The sequence below is a fragment of the Arvicanthis niloticus genome, chromosome 10 (genome assembly GCF_011762505.2).
Source record: "Arvicanthis niloticus isolate mArvNil1 chromosome 10, mArvNil1.pat.X, whole genome shotgun sequence".
Lineage (NCBI taxonomy): Eukaryota > Metazoa > Chordata > Mammalia > Rodentia > Muridae > Arvicanthis > Arvicanthis niloticus.
Window position 1 is genome coordinate 28566228 of NC_047667.1, and position 20547 is coordinate 28586774.

The 20547-nt window shown below is 37.9% G+C and overlaps 1 protein-coding gene and 1 pseudogene across 1 annotated transcript in view; one reads left to right on the forward strand and one right to left on the reverse strand.

Moving 5' to 3' along the window:
• Positions 1 to 201: 201 nt before the first annotated feature.
• LOC117716465 (complement factor H-like) overlaps positions 202 to 20547 on the reverse strand; it is a 64974-nt gene continuing 44628 nt past the window's right edge. The window contains exons 13-14 of the mRNA XM_076941298.1: positions 1579 to 1761; positions 202 to 1052 (exon numbers count right to left, since the gene is read on the reverse strand). Coding sequence (XP_076797413.1) covers positions 856 to 1052; positions 1579 to 1761 — 380 coding nt within the window. The 3' untranslated portion in view covers positions 202 to 855. The remainder of the gene's footprint in view (positions 1053 to 1578; positions 1762 to 20547) is intronic.
• Positions 6253 to 7180, forward strand: LOC117716005 (large ribosomal subunit protein eL6 pseudogene; annotated as a pseudogene).

The window sequence follows — 20547 nt, forward strand, 5'->3', positions numbered from 1 at the left end:
TTGACTATTTGCATCTGTTGTATTGCTAGTTCCTTAACCTAGAACTGATCTTAATACTTGCATGTAATTTAAACAGTATAAAGGCAAAAAAGGAGGAGAAAGGAAGGGATAGTGGATTAATGGGTAGGGGGAATTGGGAAGGAGGATGGCATTTGAAATGCAAATAAACAAGGTATCATATAAAAAACAACAAGAAAAAAATTTAGGTTAATGCTCATTTTCTATTCATAAGTGATACCAAATATTTATAGGTTTTAATGTCAATATTTTAATTGTGATGAATCATGCACCTAGTGAACATTTTATTCCCTTTGTATAATTGTTTGAATATTTCATTATTACAATGTACAAAATATTAGAACTTCATATGCAAGAACTTACTCAGATTTCGTTAATACAAAAGTAGTATATAGTAATTAATTACATGCATTAGTGATATTATAAATGATAGCTTGGTTGTTATGAGTTTGGGAAATAATGCTAATTTGAAGACTGAGTCAATATGTCTTTCTCTCACTGTGAGTCAGAAGTTTACATCAAAGGATATCCAGAAAAATCTGAAAAGTTCTGAACAGAAACAGACATTGAAGAGCTTACATTTATTCTCCTGCTTTGATATAGTTTTTCCTTGAATATATATTTTGGATTAGGAGTTTTGAATGCACTGCTCTTTCATTGTGGCAACATTCTCTAAGGTTACAAATTAAAACCATATAACAAAAAAAGTTTATACTTATGAGAAGAAATGAGCTAAACAATATTTCAAATGAAAATTGACACTGTATTAGTAATATGCAGGTGCATTTTTTAAACAAAGGTTCATCCATAAGATTTACTAATAATTGTACTGTGATTTTATTCACAAGTAGGATAAACAATCTGACCATCAGTGCACTTTGTACGAAATGGAGCAGATCCTCTTTTTCTCCTGTATCCAGGATTACACACAAATTCAATATTCTCCCCTGATTTGACATATAACTTTTCATTTTCCATCCATCTTGGAACTATGTTATGTCTTTCCATAATATCTTCTGATATTACACATGCAACTGAAAAAAAAATTACTGAAGTTCATTAAGTAATACATAAACCTACAAAAATCACCCCTTTTTATAAACAAATACCATTTTTCTGAGAATTAACTATAAATGCAATGTCATTATCAGTAACTTCAAAATTAATTCAGCTATTAATTTATTAACAGAAGTGATAAGTGTTTGTTTTGTTTTTGTTGTTGTTGTTGTTTGTTTTTTAAAAGATTTGACATGGTCATAGTGCCTCTTTAAGCAATAGAACACTGACTGAGAAAACAGGTATAAAATATGATGACTCCTAGTTTGGTGGACATTAATACATGGTAGTAAAAACTTAATTATAAAGAACAGCATTCACAATTTTATTTGACAGATGGTTTTTATAAAAAGTATCTAATAATCGTGTTTTTATCACATGCTGATGTTTGGCACTGAAGCACAAACAAAACAGTACTTGTATTTAGTGAGTGTCCTTGTATTAACAGGATAATATCCATGATATAACAGAATCTCCTATAATCTATGAAAATAAGGTACTTACGTAAACAGGTCGGTGGCTCAGACCACTTTCCATTTCTACATGTTATTGTCTTCTTTCCTTTAAGTCGATAATAGTTCTGGCATCGATATTCAACTGATGATAATGGTGCATATACTGGTAATGCCAAGGAGGTGATGTCTCCATTGTCAATAGGTGGAGGGGGCCCACATTTCCCTGTTGAGTCTAAGGAGACAATATTTGAATGTTTGAGCATCAAGTCAAATTATTGGCTCAAGCAGAACCAAAAAGAATACAGTACTAAACATGTGATTTCTGGCTAAATAAATGATTACTTTAAGAAAGATTAATCATATAAAATGAGAGTTACAATTCTTCCTGCCTTCTCAACTAAAGCACTTACTTCACTACAGCAAACATGTCTGTTCTGAATCCTTCAGTTATTAGTAAATATCTTAACAGCTTCTGAACACACAGATGCCAATGTAGATAGGCAATTAAAAAAAAAAATTCAATAGTATATGGCCCTCTGTTTTCCCACCCTTTAAACAATATACTTGTAAGTAAGACTTTAAAGCTTGTAATGTTTTTTTTAACTTAAGTTTACCTTTATTATGTAGAACTTTAAATGTCAGAAAAATAAAACTTTTGATATAATTTCAAATCTTGTCTCAGTAAATATATTAGTATTTGACCATGAGGTTAAAGACCCTTCATCATAAAATAAAATATGCTTTGGTTTTTTTTTTTAAACTTTGCTCAGTAAAGTACATTTAAGCTCAAGTAACATCACCTACATATACATAAATGAGTGGTAAACAAATGTATTAAAATAGAAACACTAAAACTATAGTGGTGCAACAGAATTTCTGTAATTTGCACTGATTTCTATTTATAAAAATGTTAGAAAGAATCAACTGTTCCTTTTGATATGTTTATACATTTCCATTTTATAATAATATAGAATAAAATATGCTTTATATCACTAAATAAAAAATATGCTGGGTGAAGCAGATCTAGAAGATTTGTCGGAACCTATAAAATCTCCATCCCAACAGAATACTGCTCAAAACGTTACACGTTTTATGTTTTTGTAATCCATCACAATTGTGTGATTATTAAAATAATACAGTGTTCTTTGCCATAAGGTCATACTAAAAATAAAAAGATTTAATCCAGCTACAAAAAGTTCACTGAACTTAAATTAAAATACTTGTAAACACCTTCGCAATATGAAATATAATTTACCAAGTCAAAAAAGAATAAAATACTTCAATCTGTTTAATGCAATTTCTCTTTAAAAAATTTAAAGGTTTTTTTTTTTTTTAATATGTAAGAGATATGTTACAGTTTTAACTTTAATAAAGCTGCAGTGTCCTGGCTGTACAGAACTCCAGGCCCTTGCATGAATATTTAAAAAGGATCCACTTGCGTTCTAGAACGAGCGCTGTAAGAACCCACCCACAAAGGGAAACACACAAAACAGTCCACACATCCCATAGCACAATTATTAATCATCTTCATAATTACTGTTCATTTTTCTACTTCAAGAAAATGGAAAACTTGTGGGGTTTATTTTTGGAAGCTTCCTATTAAGTACAGTGTAAAAACTATCCTTACTATAATATCGCCATTCCTATTATTTATAGAGCATGCAATTCAGGTGGTTCGGAGGCTACACTACTCCCGATGTAGAGATCCTGGCAAGTTCCTTTGTTTAAAAATGACATTTTAAAAATGAGCGGATACTACAGCTTTCCAAGCTCCTCTGGGATCTCTGAGAGTGAGGAGGGTGGGGTGGAAAGAGGTGGCAGCAGAGGCTTCTGGGCAGGTAGGCCATAGGGAATGAGGAGGTAGGTATATATTTTTATATATATATGTGTGTGTGTGTGTGTGTGTGTGTGTGTGTCCGTGTGTGTGTGTCTGTGTGTGTGTGTATGTACATATGACACAGTATTTTTAGTAAACATTATATGCAGAGAAGAACATTGAAAATTCTAGCAAAGAAATTCAGAACGCATCTAACTACCTAATATTGTGCTATGTGTCTTTCTTTTGGACTACTGCTTTCCCTTGTGAGGACACAGGGAAAGTCTGAAATCAAAAGTACTGATTCTGTTCAGTAAGATCTCAAGAGGAGTATCATGAAACTGAACAAAACTCAAATGCTTTGTAGGTAAAAACAAAACATTCAAGATTCAAACAAAATTAATATTTTAGTGTGAACAAAAATGAAAACATAATGGCCAAAATGCATGAAAGTGCATATTCAAGAACTGAGTAAACTCAAATAGAACAAGTCCCATGAAACTCCTGGAGATCCATCTATTGAAACTGCTTAAAGAAAATATCTTGGAAAAATCAGTAGGAAGTCATCAGCAACCACACTGGACCAAGTTCCCAAAGAAAGTGACTCCTATCTACCACCATGAAGACCATAGGAAGTAAAAGAAAATGAATGTGAGCTTTAAGTTCTATATGCTGTGGTAGTAGCCTTTTGAATAAAGACATTAATGTAGACATTATCAGGTAAAGGAAGATAAAGGGGATTTATATCCAGCAGAGATATCTTCCTAAAAAGTAACTACCAGAATTCATTACATAAATAAAAATAGAAATTAAGAGTAGGAGAGATTTAACTGTAAAATTAGTGGTATATAGTAGATGATCTTTGTACTCACAAAATTATGTTTGTGTTTCAAGTGAAACCTAGCATTTAAGAATAGTGTCAAAAATAATCATAGGAGGCAGAGGGAGGAAGTGACATGAATGGGAGAGGGGAGGAGGAGTGAAAAGAAGAAGGGTAGGATCAGATATAGGGGAAGACATGACAGAATCCTAGAAGGCTAGGAGAATGTATAAAAATGTTGGTTGGGGGAATTGGGAATCTCTAGAAAGTCCCAGACAGTACAGATATGACAGGCTCTCAGGATCCAATGGGGATAAGCTTAGCTAAAATGTCCAACAGTAAAGAGATAAAACCTAAAGAGATCACCAGTAGGTAGACATGGCCCCAGTTGAGGGATGGGGTCACTGGATGGGCTTCCCTTCAAGCTGTGATCCATTTTTATGTCTGCATTTCTTAAAAATGTTTGATTAAGAATTGTTCCTGTCTAAAAGAAATGCAGACATAAAAATGGATCACAGCTTGAAGGGAAGCCCATCCAGTGACCCTCCCAACTTGGAATCCATTCCATGTACAGTCACCAAACTTTGACACTATTACTGGTGCCAGGTTGTGCTTGCAGACAGGAGCCTAGCATGGATGTCCCCTGAGAGGCTCCACCAGCAGCTGACTGAAACAGATGAAGATACTTATGGCCAACCACTGGAATGAGGTCTGGGCTCTCCATGGAATAGTTAAGGGAAAGACTGAAGGAGCTGAAGGGGATTGTGACCCCCACAGGAAGAACAACAATATAAACTAACCAACACACCTCAGGGCTCCCTGAGACTAAGTCACCAAAGAAAGAGCATACATGGACTGGTCCATGGCCCCTGGTACATATGTTTCAGAGGACTGCCTTGTCTGACCTCAATAGGAGAGGATCGGCCAAACTCTGTAGAAATTTGATGTACAAAGGAAGAGGGATGCTGGTAGTGGTGAAGCATGGGTAGGTGGGTGGGGGGCGGGAGCACCCTCTCAGAAGCAAAGGGGAGGAGGGGTGATGGAGTGAAGAACTTGGGGATGGTGCCTGGGGAGAGGGCCAACATTTGAAATGCAAATAATTAAAATAATAAACAGAAAGAAAAATATGATGAATAATGCTGAAAAGCAAGAAAAGGAGACTTATTCAAAGGGTAATACTGGGATAGAAAGTAAATAATGAATCAAGGACTCAGAAAAAAATAAAAAAGAATTGTATTAGGGAGTAACTGGGACCCACAAGGACCCAGGAAGTCACTCCTGGCCCAGAACACTGGTTCCTTCCAGTCTGGGCCAGAGCACTGAGCAGATCTTGGGTGGCAGCTCTGCCCCCAATCTCCAAGAACCCAGAGGAAGTGGGGATCCCAAGCACTCTAACTCAGGTAGTATCTTAGGTAAGCAGACAGCAAGGCCACCCCAAACAGGGTGTAACTGGGACCCACAAGGACCCAGGAAGTCATTCCCGGCCCAGAACACTGGTTCCTTCCGGTCTAGTCCAGAGCACTGAGCAGATCTTGGGTGGTAGCTCTGCCCCCAATCCCTAAGAACCCAGAAGAAGTGGGGATCCCAGGTGCTCTAATTCGGGCAATATCTTGTCTGAGCTTGAGCACTGAGCAGATTTTGGGCCCCAGCGCTTACCCCAGTAGTTACACCTACCCCACAAATTCTGATACAACCAAGAAAATAGGAAAGACAGGCTCCAGTCAGGGACAGGGCAGGTAGCACTAAGGAGATACAGATGGCAAAAGGCAAGTGCAAGAACATAAGCATCAGTAACCCAGGGTACTTGGCATCATTAGAACCTAGTTCTCCCACACAAGGAAGTCCTGAATTTCCCGTATCACTAGGAAAGATTCAGATTTAAAATCACTTCTAATGATGATGATAGAGGACTTCAAGAAGGACATAAATAACACTCTCAAAGAATTTGAGGAGAACACAGGTAAACAGGTAGAAACCCTTAAAGTGGAAACACAAAAATCCCTTAAAGAATTACAAGAGAACACAACCAAACATGTGAAGGAATTGAACAAAACCATCCAGGACATAAAAATGGAAGTAGAGCCTTAGTCCTCTTTCCCGTCTTGCAAGATGGCGGGTGAAAAAGCGGAGAAGCCCGATAAAAAGGAGAAGAAACCTGTGGCCAAGAAGGCTGCTGCCTCTGGTCCTCGTGCCGCTGGTGCAGCTAAAAAGGGTAAACCTAAGGGTAAAAACTCAAGAAGGCGAAGCCCCATTGCAGCCGGAACCCTGTCCTGGTTAGAGGAATTGGCAGGTACTCCCCGATCAGCTATGTATTCCAGAAAGGCCTTGTACAAAAGGAAATATTCAGCTGCCAAGACCAAGGTTGAGAATAAGAAGAAAAAGGAGAAGGTCCTTGCTACTGTCACAAAAACAGTTGGTGGGGACATGAATGGTGGTACCCGGGTGGTGAAGCTTTGGAAAATGCCTAGGTATTATCTTAAGGAAGACGTCCCTCGGCAAAAAGCCCTTCAGCCAGCACGTGAGGAGGCTGCGTTCCAGCATCACTCCCAGGACTGTCCTGATCATCCTCACCGGGCGCCACAGAGGCAAGAGAGTGGTTTTCCTGAAGCAGCTGGGCAGTGGCTTGCTTCTTGTGACTGGACCTCTGGCTATCAACAGAGTTCCTCTGTGCAGAACGCACCAGAAGTTTGTCATTGCCACCTCTACAAAAGTTGATGTCAGCGAGGTTAAAATCCCCAAACACCTGACTGACACTTACTTCAAGAAGAAGCAGCTGCGCAAGCCCAGGCATCAGGAGGGCGAGATCTTCGACACAGAGAAGGAGAAATATGAGATCACAGATCAGCGAAAGGCTGATCAGAAAGCTGTGGACTTGCAGATTTTGCCAAAGATTAAAGCTGTTCCTCAGCTCCAGGGCTACCTGCGATCTCAGTTCTCCCTGACAAACGGGATGTATCCTCACAAACTGGTGTTCTAAATTGCTTACAACCTAATTAAACAGATTCATGTTTAAAAAAAAAATGGAAGTAGAAACAATCAAGAAATCACAAAGGGAGACTACCCTGGAGATAGAAAACCTAAGAAAGAAATCAGGTGTCATTGACACAAGCATCACCAACAGAATACAAGAGATAGAAGAGAGAATCTCAGGTGCAGAAGATATCATAGAAAATATTGACACAACTGTCAAAGAAAATGCAAAATGCAAAAAGTTCTTAACACAAAACATCCAGGAAATTCAGGACACAATGAGAAGACCAAACCTAAGGATAATAGGTATAGATGAGAGTGAAGATTCCCAACTTAAAGGGCCAATAAATATCTTCAACAAATTTATAGAAGAAAACTTTCCTAATCTAAAGAACCAGATGCCCATAAACATACAAGAAGCCTATAGAATGCCAAATAGATTAGACCAGAAAAGAAATACCTCTGGTCACATAATAATCAAAACACCAAGTGCACAAAACAAAGAAAGAATATTAAATGCAGTAAGGGAGAAAGGCCACGTAACATATAAAGGCAGACCTATCAGAATTACACCAGACTTCCCACCAGATACTATAAAAGCTAGAATATGCTGGACAGATGTCATACAGACCCTAAGAGAACAGAAATGCCAGCCCAGGCTACTATACCCAGCAAAACTCTCAATTACCATAGATGGAGAAACCAAGATATCCCACAACAAAACCAAATTTACCCAATATCTTTCCACAAACCCAGCATTACAAAGGATAATAGCAGGAAAGCTCCAGTACAAGGAGGGAAATACCCTAGAAAGAGCAAGAAAGTAATCCTCTTCCAACAAATCCAAAAGAAGATAGCCAAACAAAGATAACTTCACCTCTAATAACAAAAATAACAGGAGACAACAATCACTGTTCCTTGATATCTCTTAACATCAATGGACTCAATTTCCAAATTAAAAGACATAGGCTAATGGACTGGATACATAAACAGGACCCAGCATTTTGCTGCATACAGGAAACCCACCTCAGTGCAAAGACAGACTCTACCTTAGAGTAAAAGGCTGGAAAAGAAATTTTCAAGCAAATGGTTCTAAGAAACAAGCAGGAGTAGCCATTCTAAAATCTCCAGCCCGAGAACACAAAAGAAGGGACTCATGGCTCCACCTGTATAGGTAGTTGAGGGTAGCCTTGCCAGGCATCAGTGTAAGTGAAGGGCCTTGGTGCCTGAAAGATTGGATTCCCTATTGTTGAGGAATTTGAGAACAGGGAGGTGAAAATGGGAGGATGGTGGGAGCACACCTTCATAGAAATGCCCAGAATTATATGGATTAGACATGATAGAGGCAGGCAGCCAGAAGACTAGATTCCAGAATTCAAACAAACAATTACCTTGATACTAAAATTTGTTTTGAGAATTGTATATTGCAGAATACATAGCCTTGGTGTATCTACTCATCAGGCAAGCTGAGCAGACCTGCTCGAACGTCTGATGTCCTGGAATTTCAGCCAGATGCAGTGAAGACACAGTGTCAGAGGCTTATCAATTTATTCTTCCCACAACCCCTCTTCTAATATCTCAACACCCATAATCAGCTTGAAGAAGTTAATGAAGAGTTGGTGCCCCTATTCCCTGGGCTTGGGGACTGAGGTGGTTAATATTGGGTTGTCTTTCTAGGGAAAAGTAGTGGTTTTGGTGGAACAGGGAGGATTAGCTAGAATTTATTGCATAGCCATAACTTACTGGTAGAAATATGTATAATTGTTATTAAGATGAAGTTATAATTGCTTAAATGGTACAAAATTTACTTTGATTTCATTGGTATGAGCTTCTTATAAATATAAAAGTGAGATGAATATTATTACTATCATAAGCATTGCGCCTGTACAACACATTTAGGAATACAAGGCTTAGACCCAGTCCTTCTTTAACATTTTTAACTTATTTGAGATGGTTGGACTGTGAGTTAAGGGCCTATAGCAAATTCATAGCTTTGAGTTTATTGTTAGGGAGTTTTCTATATTTTCTTTAGAAATAGCTGAGGGGAGTTAACAGACAACAGCCCAGATAGCCTTACATGGATAGTTGGTTTTCAAAACATCAAAAATCCACAGAATTGACATTATAATCATTTCTGTATTAAGGTTCATTTTGATTAGAGACCTGTCTGCTCCTGACAGCTTCCTGTCTTGGATTCCAAGAAGAAATTGAGCATCTTTGGAGTTATTCCAATTGTGGTGAGACAGCCACTAGACAAGAATTGCCTCTTTCCATCTACAGACAAAATACTGTCCAGAAAAGGACACACTTGAAGAATAGTCGAATGATTATATCTGCCAATACAGAGTAATCCGCCCTTAATAATTCTGCATCACTAGGTCTGTCAGATGATCCTGGGACAGATGCTGAAGATCAGATGCTCCAACATTCTGTAGTATAGGGACTGTCCAGGTGTCCTGTGGTCTCTACAAATTGGCTATGTTTTAGAAGCTATGCTTTGTGCTTCCCATAACCTCAGTTAACTCAGTCATTCTGGATTTCTGATGGTGTTGAAAACTTATAGTCTCATAGCCAATCCTAGCTATTTACTTTGAGAGAAAAGATTTGAGAGGATGGTTTTCAGCTGACATTCATTCTAAAGCCAAGAAAAAAAAAGCCAGGTTCAGAACTAGGTCTTTTATTTAGGCGAGATGACAGAATTTCTGGTTAGTCAACAAAATGATGGACTGGGTATTAGGTCTATCTTGCACCTTACTGACATAAATTAGTATAGTTATGCTCTAACTGTATTTTGAGAGAAAAGTTTTATTTAAACAGGAAGAGTGATATGTAGGGGGAGCTAAGGTGGGAGTAGTACAGAGATGAGTAGTAAGGAGAGGAGGAGGAGAAGGAGAGGAGGAGCTAGTGATGAGAGAGAAAGAAAGAGGGGGCCAGACATAGAGTCGTATATTCACATGTCTCTGCCAGTCAAAGATAGTTGATATATCTAGATTGGGTATTAGGTTACACTTCTGATTGATATTGAGCATTACCAAACTTATAAAGCCTTTGGTTGACATTAAAAATATTGTATAAAAGCAAAAAGGAGAAGGTAGTATGGGATTGGGGTTTTCTAGGGAGGGGAAATGGGGAAAGGGGATGGCATCTGAAATGTAAATAAAATATCCAATAAAAAAAGAATGGTATTTAATATATGTAACAGAAATCTATGAAGAAATCTTTAAGAACAATATAGGAAATAGGAAGCATAATAGGATTTTGGGGTAAGTTCAGATTCTACTTACTCATCAGAATATAAAATGTCAGCATTAATCAATAATGATAAATATACAAACACCTAGGGTGACTTCAGTAACCGATGATTAGAAAACTATTAGAGATATCATACTCAGATTGTATATTCAAAAGTAATAATAAAATGCATGACACCATTAAATTCTTGAGGACCACTCCTCCAAAACAAGGTAAAAAAAAAAGAGAGAGAGAAATAAGGTCTGACCAGCTTGGCCACTATTCTGAAGACATTATAGACTGTAGGCCTCCTAGGAGTTCTGCTGCATGAAGGGCAACAGGTAAGAGACCCTCCCAAACAACTGCAGCAGCTGGTGACCCGAAATATTCCAGTAGACTCAGGGCCCATCACCTCCAAGCCCTCAGGCCACCTAATTTCACATTCCTTCCAGCCTGCACCTTCTGCCAGGGCAGATGACCATCTTGTCTACTCCTCTGAAGACACCACAGTCTGAAGACCTCCCAGAAGTTTTGCTGCATGCAGGATAACTGACGAAATAGTCTGAAGGCCTCCCAGGAGTTCTGTTGCACAATGGGCAACAGAACCCACAGTCTGATGGCATCCTACTGCAACAGGATCAGCAGCTTGTTTGCCCCTCTGAAGACTCCACAGTCTGAAGGTTTCCCAGGAAAGCCTCTGCAGCCAGGGCAACAGGTCATCAGCATACATACCCCTATGAAGACCTATTGAGAAGGCTTCACAAGAGGTCTGATAAAGCCATGACCTACCAAGATGCCTGCAGCAACCCGTGGACACAAGAGGCAGGATCAAGACAAAGACACCTAGTAAAACTAATACCAGAGATAATCAGATTGTTAGAGGCAAGCATAAGACCATAAGCAACAAAGAGACGCCAATATACTTTGGAACAATCAGAACCATTTCTTCCACCACAGTAAGCCCTGGGTGCACCATCACACCTAAAAATCAGAAAGCTGCCCTAAAATCCTATCTCATGAAGATAATTCCTTCATGACAGATAGATTATTTTAAGGAGCTCATAAATAAGTTATAGAAATAAGTACAGGAAAACACAGGTAAACAGGTAGAGGCCTTTGAAAAGGAAACACTTAAATCCCTTAAAGAAACACAGGAGAAAACAATCAAACTGGTAAAGGAATTGAACAAAGTGGTTCAAGATGTAAAAGTGGAAATTGAAACAATAAAGAAAACACAAATAAAGGTAACCCTTGAATTAGAAAACCTAGGAAAGAGGTCAGAAATTACAGATAAAAGCATCCCCGACAGAATATAAGAGACAGAAGAGAGAATCTCAGGTGAAGAAGATATCTTAGAATATATTGACACAACTGTCAAAGAAAATTCAAAACATAGAAAACTCCTAACCCAAAACATCCAGGATATCCAGGACACACTGAAAAGACCAAATCTAACAATAATAAAAATAAGGATGAGAAAAGATTCCCAGCTCAAAGGACCCAAAAACATTTTCAGCAAAACCATAGAAAAAAATTTCCCCAACCTAAAGAAAGATGACCATAAATGTACAAGAACCTGTAGAACACCAAGTAGATTGGACCAGAAAGAAAATACTTTCATCACATAATAATCCAAACTTTTTTCACTTTTTTAAATTGGATATTTTATTTATTTATATTTCAGATGCCATTCCCTTTCCCCATTTCTCCTCCCTAGAAAACACCTATCCCATCTTCCCTCTTTCTTTTTGCTTTTAATTACATGCAAGTATTAAGGTCAATTCTAGGTTGAGGAATTTACAATATAATAGATGTAAATAGTCAAGGGATCAGCAAGGCAATAAACATAAATAGTCAAACAACAAGCAAAGCAATAAACAAAGTTCTGTGAATACTCCTGTGATCACTGTTTCTAAGGGCTAATCAGGATGATCAAAATGTACAGAACTAAGAAAGAATATTAAAAGCTGTAAGGGACAAAACCCAAGTAACGTACAAAGGCAGACCGATCAGAATTACTCCTGACTTCTCAAAAAGGACACCAAAAGCCAGAAGAGCATGGACAGAGGTCACACAGATCCTAAGAGGAAAAAATACCAGTCCAGGCTACTATAGTCAGCAAAATTTCCAATCAACATAGATGAAAAAAAACCAAAATATTTTAGGACAAAACAAAATTCAAACAATATCTATCTACCAATCTAGCACTATGTAGAGTTCTACAAGAAAAACTCCAACACAAGGAGCATATCTACACCAAAGAAAAAGCGAGATATTAATCATCTCACAACAATGCAAAAAGGAGAGAATCACATGCACATAATGCCACCTACTACAACAAACATCACAGGAACTAACAATCATCTGATTTAATATCTCTCAATATTAATGGACTCAATTCCCCAAGAAAAAGATATAAGCTAACAGATTGGATACAGAAACATGATCCAGCATTTGGGTGTATGCAAGAAATACACCTCAATAACAACAAAGACAGACACTACAGCAGAGTAAAAGACTGAAAAAAAGTTTTCCAATCAATGGTCCCAAGAAACAAGCAGGAATTGCTATCAACTATCTAATAAAATAGACTTTGAGTCTAAAAGTTATCAAGCAAACTGGTAAAGGATACTTCATATTCATGAAAGAAACAATCCGCCAAGAGGAAGTGTTAATTGTGAACATCTATACCCCAAATGCAAGGGCACCCACATTCATAAAAGAAACTTTACTAAAGCTCAATAAACACATTGAACCTCACAATAATAGTGGGAAACTTCTACACCCCACTCTTATTAATGAACAGGTCATTTAAACAGAAACTAAATAGAGATACAGTGAAACTAATAGAGGTTAGAAACCTAACAGATTTAAAAGATATCTACAGAACATTTCACCCTAAAACCAAAGAATATACCCTTCTCTCAGCACCGCATGGTACCTTCTCCAAAACTGACCATATAATGGATCTCAAAACAAGCCTCAACCAATACAAGAAGACTGAAGTAATCCCATGCATTCTGTCAGATCACCACAGCATAAGACTGGTCTTCAATAAGACCAAAAACAACAGAAAATCCACATACCCATGGAAACTGAACAACTCTTTATTCAGTGATACCTTGGTCAAGGAATAAATAAATAAAGAAATTTACAACTTCATGGAATTCAATGAAAAAATGATACAGCATAACCAAAATTATGGGATGCAGTGAAAGCAATGCTAAAGGGAAAATTCATGGCACTAAGTGTCCTGGTTAAAAAAAAAATGTAGAGATTTTATACTAGCAAATTAACAGCACACCTAAGAGCTCCAGAACAAAAATTATGTTCCAGTGTAAGGAAATTAGATGGCGAGGGTGGGGAGGTAGGAATGGGTGGGTGGATGGTGGAACACCATCAGAGAAACAGGGGAGTGGAGATGATATAGGGGGTTTCTGGGCGAAACCATGAAAGGAGATAACATTTGAAATGTAAATTAAAAAATCAAATAAAAAATAAATAAATAAAGAAGAAGCCAACACACCCAAGAGTGTAGAGGGCAGGTAATAGTCAAACTCCAAACTGAAATCAACCAAATAGAAACAAGGAGAACAATACAAAGAACAAAACAAAATGAAAAGCTGGTTCTTTGAGAAAACCAACAATATAGATAAACCCTCACCCAAACTAACTAGAGGGCATAGAGACAATATGCAAATTAACAAAATCAGACAGGAAAAGGAAAACAGAACAACAGAAACTAAGAAAATACAAAATATCATCAGATCCCACTACAAAAGCCTATACTCAACAAAATTGGAAAATCTAGATGAAAAGGGGATTTTCTAGACAGAAACCATGTACCAAAGTTAAATCAAGATCTGGTAAACTATCCCAACAGGTCAATATCCCATAAGAAAGTAGAAAAATATTCATCAAAATTTCCCAACCAAAAAAGTCCAGGGCTAGATGGCTTTAGTGCAGAATTCTACCAGACATTCAAAGAAGAGGTAATGTTCACACTCTTCAAACTATTCCATAAAATAGAATGAAAAGGAACACCACCTAATTCATTCTATGACTTAAAAAAGAAAGAACTTCAGACCAAATTTGCTAATCAATATGAATGCAAAAATACTCAATAAAATTCTAGCAAACTATTACAAGAACACATCAAAAGCATCATTCACCATGATCAAGTAGACTTCATCCCAGGGATGCAAGTTGGATCAATATCCAAAAATCTATTAACATAATCCACTATATAAACAAACTCAATGAGAAAAATCACATGGTCATCTTATCAGATGCTGATAAAGCATTTGACAAAATAAAACATTCCTTCATATTAAAAGTATTGGAGAGATCAGAAATTCAAGGCCCATACCTAAACATAATAAAAACAATATACAGCAAACCCACAGGCAATATCAAATTAAATGGAGAGATACTTGAAGTAATCCCACTAAAATCAGGGACAGGATAAGGATGGCCACTCTTCCTATGTCTATTCAATATAGTACCCCAAGATCTAGCTAGAATAATAAGAAAACAAAAGGAGATAAAGAGGATACAAATTGGCAAGGAAGAAATAAAGGTATCACTATTTGCAGATGATATAACAGTATACATAAACAACCCAAAAATTTTTGCCAGAGAACATTTACAAATCACTTTAGCAAATTGCCCAGATAAAAAAATTAACTCAAATTATTCAGTAGCAGTTCTCTATACAAATGGTAAATAGTCTGAGAAAGAAATTAGGGAAACAACACCATTCACAATAGTGACAGATAATATAAAATATCTTGGTTAACTCTAGCCAAACAAGTTAAAGATCTGTATGACAAGAACTTCAAATCTCCCAAAAAAGGAATTGAAGAAGACCTCGGAAAAAGGTGAGATCTCCCATGCTCATTGATTGTCAAGATTAACTTAGTAAAAATGGCAGTCCTACCAAAAGTAATCCATAGATTTAATGCAATCCCCATCAATATTCTAACACAATTCTTCAAAGACATGGAGACAGCAATTTTCAGATGTGTCTAGATAAACAAAAAATCCAGACTAGTGAAAACAATTCTTAACAACAAAAGAACTTCTGGGGGAATCACCATCCTTGACCTCAAGCTACACTACAAAGCAATAGTGATAAAGACTGCTTGCTATTGATACAGTGACAGAAAGGTTGATAAGTGAAATAGAATTTAAGACAAAGAAATAAAACTACTCACTTATGGACACTTGATCTTTGACAAAGAAGCCAAAAATATACATTGGAGAAAAAAAAGAAAAGATCTTCAATAAAGGGTGTTGGTCTAACTGGCAGTCTGTATGTAGAAAAATGAAATAGTTGCAAATATTTTAACTTGCACATAGCTCAATCAAGTCCAAGTGTATTAACAACCTTAACATAAAACCAGACACACTGAATCTAATATAAGGGAATTTGGATAAGAGCCTTGTACTCATTGGCATAAAGAAAAATTTCCTGAACAGAACTCAAATGGCTCAGGCCCTAAGATCAAGAATTGATAAATGGAACCTCATGAAACTGAAAGGCATCTATATGGCAAAGGATATAGTCAACAGAAAAATCAGCAACCTACAGATTGGGAAAAAATCTTCACTAACCCCACATTCAATAAAGGGCTAATATTCAAAATATATAAAGAATTCCAGAAGCTAACCACCAAAAACTCCAAACAACCAAATTAAAAAATTAGATATAGAACTCAACAAAAATATTCATAAGAGAGAAATCTTGAGTGGCCAAGAAGCACTTAAAGAAATGTTCAAAGTCCTTAGGCATCAGGGAAATTCAAATCAAACCAATCCTGAGATTCCAACTTACACTAAACAGAATGGTGAAGATCAAACCTCAGGTGACAGTACATGTTGGTGAGGATGTGGAGAAAGAGGAACACTCCTCCATTGCTTGTGAGATTGCAAAATGGTACAACCACTTTGGAAACCAATCTGCAGGTTCCTCGGAAAGGGGGCACAAACAGCTATAACACTCTTGGCATATATCTAAAAGATGCCCCACCATGCCACAGGGGCACATGTTCCATTATGTTCATAGTGGCTTTATTTGTGATAGCCAGAAGTTGGAAACAACCCAGATGTCCCACAACAGAGTAATGGACAGAAAAAAATGTGGTTCATTTACACAATGGAATACTACTCAGCTATTAAGAACAAGGACATCCTGAGTTTTACAGGCAAATGGATAGAACTAGAAAATATCATCCTGCATGAAGTAACTCAGACCCAAAAGGCCATGCATGGTATGTACTCACTAATGAGTGGGTATTAGACAAAAAAATACAGAACACCTAGGATAAAATCATCAGACCTCAAGGAGGCTAACAAGCCGAAGGGCCTAAGTGAGAATGCCTCAATCCCATTTGCAAGGGAGAAGAAGGCAATCATGGTGGTCGGGGGGGGGGAGGTACCTGGGTGGGAGACGGGAAAAGGTGAACATAATCAGGTATTGGGGGACAGGGAGACGCAGGACTGAATCACTGTGGGCCAGCAGAAAGAATGGAAATAGGCATCCTTAGGAGGTAGGAGTTGGGGAGACCCTATAGAAAGTTCCAGAGACCTGGGAGGTGAGAGACACTTAGGTTCCAAAGGGCAGGATATTAGTTGTAATGCTTTACAGTGGGGAGAGGGAACTTGTAGTGTCCATCTCCAATAGAACGACAGAGCATCAAGTATGTGGTTGCCATCCCACAGTCAAAAATCTCTAATCCAGAATTGTTCCTGCCTAATAGAACTGCAGGGAGAAAAATGGAGATGAGGCTGAGGGAAAGGAGGTTCAGTGTCAGGCACAAATTGGGATCCAGCTCAAGGGGAGTCTAGCATGGCTTCTTTCTAAGAGGCCCAACAAGCAGCTGAAAGAGTCAGATGCAGATACTTACACCCAACCAATGGACAGAAATAGGGAATCCCTGTAGTTTCAATAGGGAAAAGCTGTGAGAAGCTGAGAGGTAGGGTGACCTCATAGGAAGCCCAACAGTCTTAAATAACCTGGACCCCCAAGATCTCTCAGATACTGAGCAACCAATCATACAGCATACACCAGCTGATATGAGGCCCCAGTACATATACAGCAGAGGACTGCCTGGTCTGGTCTCAGTGAGAGATGATAAACCTAACTATGGAGAGACTTGAGACCTCAGGGACTGGGGAGGTCTGGTGGAGACAGTATATCCTCTTGAAGATGGGGAAAAAGTATGGGATGAAGAACAGTCAAAGGGCAGACTGAAAGAGATATAAGGACTAGAATTTATATATATATATATATATATATATATATATATATATATATATATATATATATATCAAACACAAAGTAACAAAGTAACAAATGAACTGATATACAAAACATACTAAAAATTGTTTCACATGCAAATGGTCTGAATATTGAGATCTGATGGGTGGACTAGACAGTTGATATTTTTTTGTAGATAGGATTTAACTATGTCCATTATAAATATATAGTTCATATTCAATAATAAATGACTAATTGATATAAATTGAAAATCTTCTGTGGTTTTAAATCTAAATTTTAGCATGTACTCACTCAAAATTCCCACATGTTGAGCTCAACACGTAAGAAATAAGGAAAGCTAACAATAAATATTTTTTCATATAGAGATGAAAAATTTATACCATTTATTTACATCTGAAAGTAATTATTTGGAAAATATTTTCCTTATATAAATATTATGTTTTATACATTTAATAGTTAATAAATAGGTAAATGGTTTTAGTAGTAAAGTGATTAATTTTTTAGTGGTAATTGTTCTTCTAATCTGATATAATTTTGTTGAAAAATTCCCACCATACTTCTTTATTATATTGACCAAAACTGTATCATTTTATTTTCATTTTTAAAAAAATTATTTCTCTTATCACTTTAGTAGTGAGCCTAGCCTTTATCAGCTAAATCATCTCTTGAATGACCATGTTCTACAGTGACTGGATGGCCAGGAACCACAAACTGGAAAGCTCAGACACCTATAATATGTGTCTTGTGATGTCATCAGACAAGCTTTCTGTAGCAGCAGATGGGAGCAGGAGAAGAGACCCACAGCCAGACATTGTGAGGAGAGAGTCTAAATTGGAAGTTTTCATTGAGTTCCTTCCTTTGGAGATCAGGGAATTCCACAGAAGATTGTGTGGTGGTAATTGTGGAAGTCATAGAAAATTAAGTCCATATGGAGAACCTAGTCCACTAAATCAACTAATCAGAGCTCACATAGGCTCACAGAGACTAAAGCAGTAAACAAGAGGAAGGTATGGATCTGCACAAGGTCTTCTGTGTATATGTTATGGCTGTTAGCTTGGTGTCTTTGTGAAACTCCTAACAGTGGGAATAGGTGTATATCTGACCATTTCACCTGCTCTTGGGACTCTCTGTCTCTTGTTAGGTTGCCTTGTCCAGCCTCAATGTGAGAGGACTTTTGACCTTCCTTATTGTAACTTGTGTTGTCATGTTTGGCTATTGTCTCTTGGAGGACTATTCTGAAGAAAAGCAGAGGGTAGGGGATCTGGAGAGAGGTGCAATTTGAGAAAGCTGAGAGAATCGAAGGGGGAAGAAACTGTGGTCAATTTAAAAAAGAAAGTTAAAAAATCAACACCTGTAGTCATCAAAGAAATGCAAATCAAAACAACCATGGGATTCCACCTTGCACCAACCAGAATGGCTTCTCAAGTCACTCAAGTGACAGCATATGCTGACCAGGATATAAAAAAGGAAGAAAACTCCTCCATTGCTGTTGTGATTGCAAAATTTATACAACCACTCTGGAAATCAATCTGGTAATTTCTCAGAAAATCGGAAATACCCCTCCTGGTCATATATCTAAAGGATGCTCTACCATACCACAAGGAGACATGCTCCACTATGTTCATAATAACCAGAAGCTGGAAACAACCCAGATGTCCTTCCACCGACTGAAAAATGGATACATAAAATGTGATTCATTTACACAATGGGATGATATTCAACTATTAAAAACTAGGACATCATGAATTTTGCAGACAAATTGGTGAAACTAGAAAAAATCATCTTGATCGAGGCAACCTTGACTTAAAGGACATTCATTCATGGTATGTACTCACTGATAAGTGGCTATTAGCCCAAGAGTACAGACCATCCATTCTGTACCCTACTGGTCCTTAGAAGTTAAACAAGAATGAAGGCCCAAGTGAGGATACTTCAATCTGAGCTAGAATGTGAAACAAATAATCATGGGAGGTAGAGGAAGGGGATTACCTGAGTGGGAGAGGGGAGGGGAAGGGAAAGAGGAACAGGATCAGTTGTGAGTGAAACATGACAGAAGCACAGAGGGCCAGGAAAATAAATGGAAACATGAAACTGCTGGGGACAGGGGGTGAGCAGAACCTCCAGAGACCCAGGATGGACAGGCTCTTAGGTCTCAGGGTGGGTGAGTTTGAGCAAAATCCTCAACAGTGGGAAGGGAACCTGAAGAAACCACTTCTAATAGTTCAATAGGACGCCCAGTGGAGGGATGTGACACCAACCCACCTTCAAAAATTTTGTCCCCAAATTGTTCCTGTCTAAAAGAAATGCATGGACAAAAATGGAGCAGAGACTGATGGAATTCCTGACCAGTTACTGGCCCACTGTGAGATCTGTCACATGGGTGGGCACCAAATGCTGACACTATACTGGTACTACGTTGTGCTTGCAGACAGGAGTCTAGTTAGCATGGCTTTCCTCTGATAAACTCTACCAGCAGCTGACTGAGACAGAGGCAGATATTTACAGCCTAGCACTGGACAGAGGTCTGGGACCCCTATGGAAGAGTTAGGGGATGGATTGAAGGAGCTGCAGGGGATGGAAACCCCATAGGAATATCAACAGTGTCAACTAACTTGGCCCCCTCTGAGCTTGCAGAGCCTAAGGTACAAAGCCAAAGAGCATACAGGGGCTGGTTAGAGGCTCCTGGCACATATCTAGCAGAGGACTCCCTTTTCTGGTCTCAGAGGGAGAGAATGCACCTAATCCTTTATAGAATTGATTATCCAGGGAAGAGGGATGGACAGGGCATCCTCGAAGAGGTGAAGTAAAGTGGGCATGGGCAAAAGAGCTCTGGGAGCAGGGACTGGGAGGGGACAACAGTTGGGATGTAAATAAATAAAATAATTTAATTTTTTAAAAA